Here is a 3,511-nt window from a genome sequence, read left to right as displayed (position 1 = left end):
ATAAGTTAAATGTTCAAAAGTAAAAATAAAAAGAAAAATTGTGATCTTCTATGAGCATTATCCTAAAAAAAAATGTAATGCAAGAAAACTTTGTGAATGAGGTACTATACAAAAGCGTAATGTAAGATTATTTTTATATCCTTAATTAATGGGTAATGGTTGCGCAGGTTGTCTCGGACGAAGCAAGGGCAATGTATAACGGAGGAACAGGTGGACTAACATACTGGAGCCCCAACGTGAACATCTTTAGGGACCCTAGGTGGGGCCGTGGACAAGAAACTCCCGGTGAGGACCCTGTCTTAGCCGGTAGATATGCTGCTAGTTATGTGAGAGGCCTACAAGGAGCAGACGGTAACCGGTTGAAGGTCGCTGCTTGCTGCAAACACTTCACCGCGTATGATCTTGATAATTGGAACGGTGTGGATCGCTTCCACTTTAACGCAGAGGTCCGCATCATTTATTATTTTTTGTTTATTGATTATTATATTATGGTGCGGCACCTCCCTATCTTTACTATGTTACACGTGAATAGGTACGTGATTCTAAATTCAAGCATACTAGCTACATCAAAATTAATTATTAATATAAAAAATATACCAAAATATAAAATATATATTAAAAATAAGTTAAATATAAATATATAATAACTAATTTTAAAAATAGTATTTCTGTTTTGATTTTGTAAGTTTGTATCGGTGATTTATTGAACGAGTAACGCATGTGTGGTGCCTCATACTATACTAATGTTAACAAGTTGACATCGAAATTTATTTGCTATGGGAATTGTGGGAATCCTCTTAATGCTGATATTATAATTCAAGATTTGTATCATAACTTATGTTCCTTTTAACACTTTAGAAAGCCTTAGGAGTTGTGGGTCCATTATGTATTCCTTTTTCGTTATGCTGTTTGCGACTTTGGATTCTTGAATTCTGTTATTAATCAACTTGTAATTGATGATAACTTGATAATATATGCAGCATAACAAATTGACATGACTCAAATATAATTAGCGAATGTAGGATGTGTATTGTGTAGGTGAGCAAGCAGGACATAGAGGACACATTTGATGTGCCATTCAGGATGTGTGTGAAGGAAGGCAAAGTGGCGAGTGTGATGTGTTCTTACAATCAGGTGAATGGTGTCCCCACTTGCGCCGACCCCAATCTCCTCAAGAAAACGGTTCGTGCCCAATGGGGTCTTGATGGTTACATTGTATCTGATTGTGACTCTGTGGGAGTCTTCTATAGCAGCCAACACTATACTACAACGCCTGAAGAAGCTGCTGCCGATGCCATCAAAGCTGGTTTGGATTTGGATTGTGGTCCTTTCCTTGGGCTTCACACCCAGGATGCAGTCAAAAAGGGCTTGTTGGCTGAAGCCCATGTCAACGGTGCTCTAGCAAATATTCTTTCAGTCCAAATGAGGTTGGGAATGTTTGACGGAGAGCCATCGACCCAACCATATGGGAACCTGGGACCAAGAGATGTGTGCAGCCCGGCCCATCAACAACTCGCCCTTGAGGCCGCCACGCAAGGAATCGTACTCCTTAAGAATGATGGCCCATCTTTGCCTCTCTCCCCAAAGCGTCACCGAAACTTGGCTGTCATTGGGCCCAATTCTAATGTCACTGCCACAATGATCGGCAACTATGCGGGTATTGCTTGCGGGTACACAAGCCCCTTACAAGGAATAATGAGATATGCACAAGCAAATTATCATATGGGTTGTGACAAAGTCGCTTGTATTGATGACAAGCAAATTGGGCCGGCTATAGAAGCAGCCCGTCAAGCAGATGCAACTGTTTTAATAATGGGCCTGGACCAATCCATTGAGGCTGAAACCGTTGACAGGGCTGGCTTGCTTTTACCGGGCCACCAACAAGATCTCATTTCAAAAGTAGCAGCAGCCTCAGGAGGCCCAACAATTTTGGTGTTAATGTCCGGAGGGCCTGTGGACATCACTTTTGCGAAGAACGATCCTCGAGTTTCTGCCATCTTATGGGCCGGGTATCCGGGTCAAGCCGGTGGCGCCGCCATTGCGGATATCTTGTTTGGAAGTTCTAACCCAGGAGGTAAGCTGCCTATGACATGGTACCCACAAGAGTACCTTAGAAACTTGCCAATGACAAATATGGCAATGAGATCAAGCCCATCATACCCAGGAAGGACATACAGATTCTACAAGGGCCCAGTGGTGTACCCATTTGGACATGGGCTTACATACACCCATTTTGTTCATAGAGTAGCTAGTGCACCCAATTTGGTGTCAGTTCCGGTGGATGGACATCGCCGTACAAACAACACAAACTTGGGGAACAAGGCAATTAGAGTGACTCATGCACGGTGTGGGAAGCTCTCCATCACTATTCATGTGGACGTTAAAAATATGGGCTCAAGAGATGGCACTCACACAGTGTTAGTGTTCTCAGCTCCCCCTGCCGGGGGTGGTAATTGGGCTCCACAGAAGCAACTTGTGGGCTTTGAGAAAGTCCATGTCCCTGCACAGGCCCAAGAGCGAGTCCAAATCAAGATCCACGTGTGCAAGCTGCTTAGTGTAGTGGACAAGTCCGGGATTAGGAGAATCCCAATGGGGGAACATAGTCTTCATATTGGTGATGATGTTAAGCACTCAATTTCACTTCAAGCACAAGCACTTGGGATTATTAAGTCTTAAATCATTGTCTATTATTCATAGTGCAAAGGCAAACTGTTCATAGATTCATCCTTAAAGAATTGTATTCTAGAACTCTCTTCTCCTTTAGGATCTGGGGATTATCATTGTAATTGTAAGTTTGATTAAACACATTGGTATTTGGCAATAAGATATCCATGTTCTTGATACGAATCATATTGTTGCTGCAAGAACAAGTTACATGGACCTTGCTTCTGTTCCCTGCATATTATTACCATTATTTTCCTTTTTGCAACCAAACTTGAATGAAGTTGGATTAGTTATAGATTCGTGAAAGTGATTGTAGATGAGAGAACAATAAATGGAATAAGTTACAACTGTACAATCAATATTTATTTCCGGCAACAGAATAAAGCAGAGCATTATTTTTTGGGTTGAGAATGTTGTTACCACGCGCGAATACCAATAGATGCAATAATGCATACTTAAGTAAATATAAACAGTGAGTAGCAAAATTCAATGACTTGCATGCAACGATGACTATAACAACCTACCAGTTACCAGTACCAAGAAATAAATGGGCCTGCACGTTTGAATTGCCTTTTGACTTGGTGTAATAATATATATAGTACCAGTAGCTAAGTGGATATATACGAGTTGAATTCTTTTAATTTTGTTAACTATATAGCTAGGTGTAAGTGCATGCATTAATGTCCTGGATCGGCCGGCACAGAATGTTTACTTAATTGGATTTACTACTACAACAACTAGTAGAATAAATTAAAGTGATGCTTGACTTTGAATTCAAGTTTCTCTTTTCCAAAAATCTATACTTGAAGCTGGGTCGATCCATTGATATGTAAGTAGTAGTGTTAGT

General features: G+C 40.9%; 1 protein-coding gene across 1 annotated transcript in view; it reads left to right on the top strand.

Moving 5' to 3' along the window:
* LOC107646085 (probable beta-D-xylosidase 2) overlaps window positions 1-2,876 on the top strand; it is a 4,971-nt gene extending 2,095 nt beyond the window's left edge. The window contains exons 2-3 of the mRNA XM_016350275.2: window positions 168-446; window positions 1,039-2,876. Of these exons, the coding sequence (XP_016205761.1) occupies window positions 168-446; window positions 1,039-2,676 (1,917 nt within the window). The 3' untranslated portion in view covers window positions 2,677-2,876. The remainder of the gene's footprint in view (window positions 1-167; window positions 447-1,038) is intronic.

The sequence above is a fragment of the Arachis ipaensis genome, chromosome B06 (assembly GCF_000816755.2).
Source record: "Arachis ipaensis cultivar K30076 chromosome B06, Araip1.1, whole genome shotgun sequence".
Lineage (NCBI taxonomy): Eukaryota > Viridiplantae > Streptophyta > Magnoliopsida > Fabales > Fabaceae > Arachis > Arachis ipaensis.
This window is presented reverse-complemented; position numbering and strand designations above follow the sequence as displayed.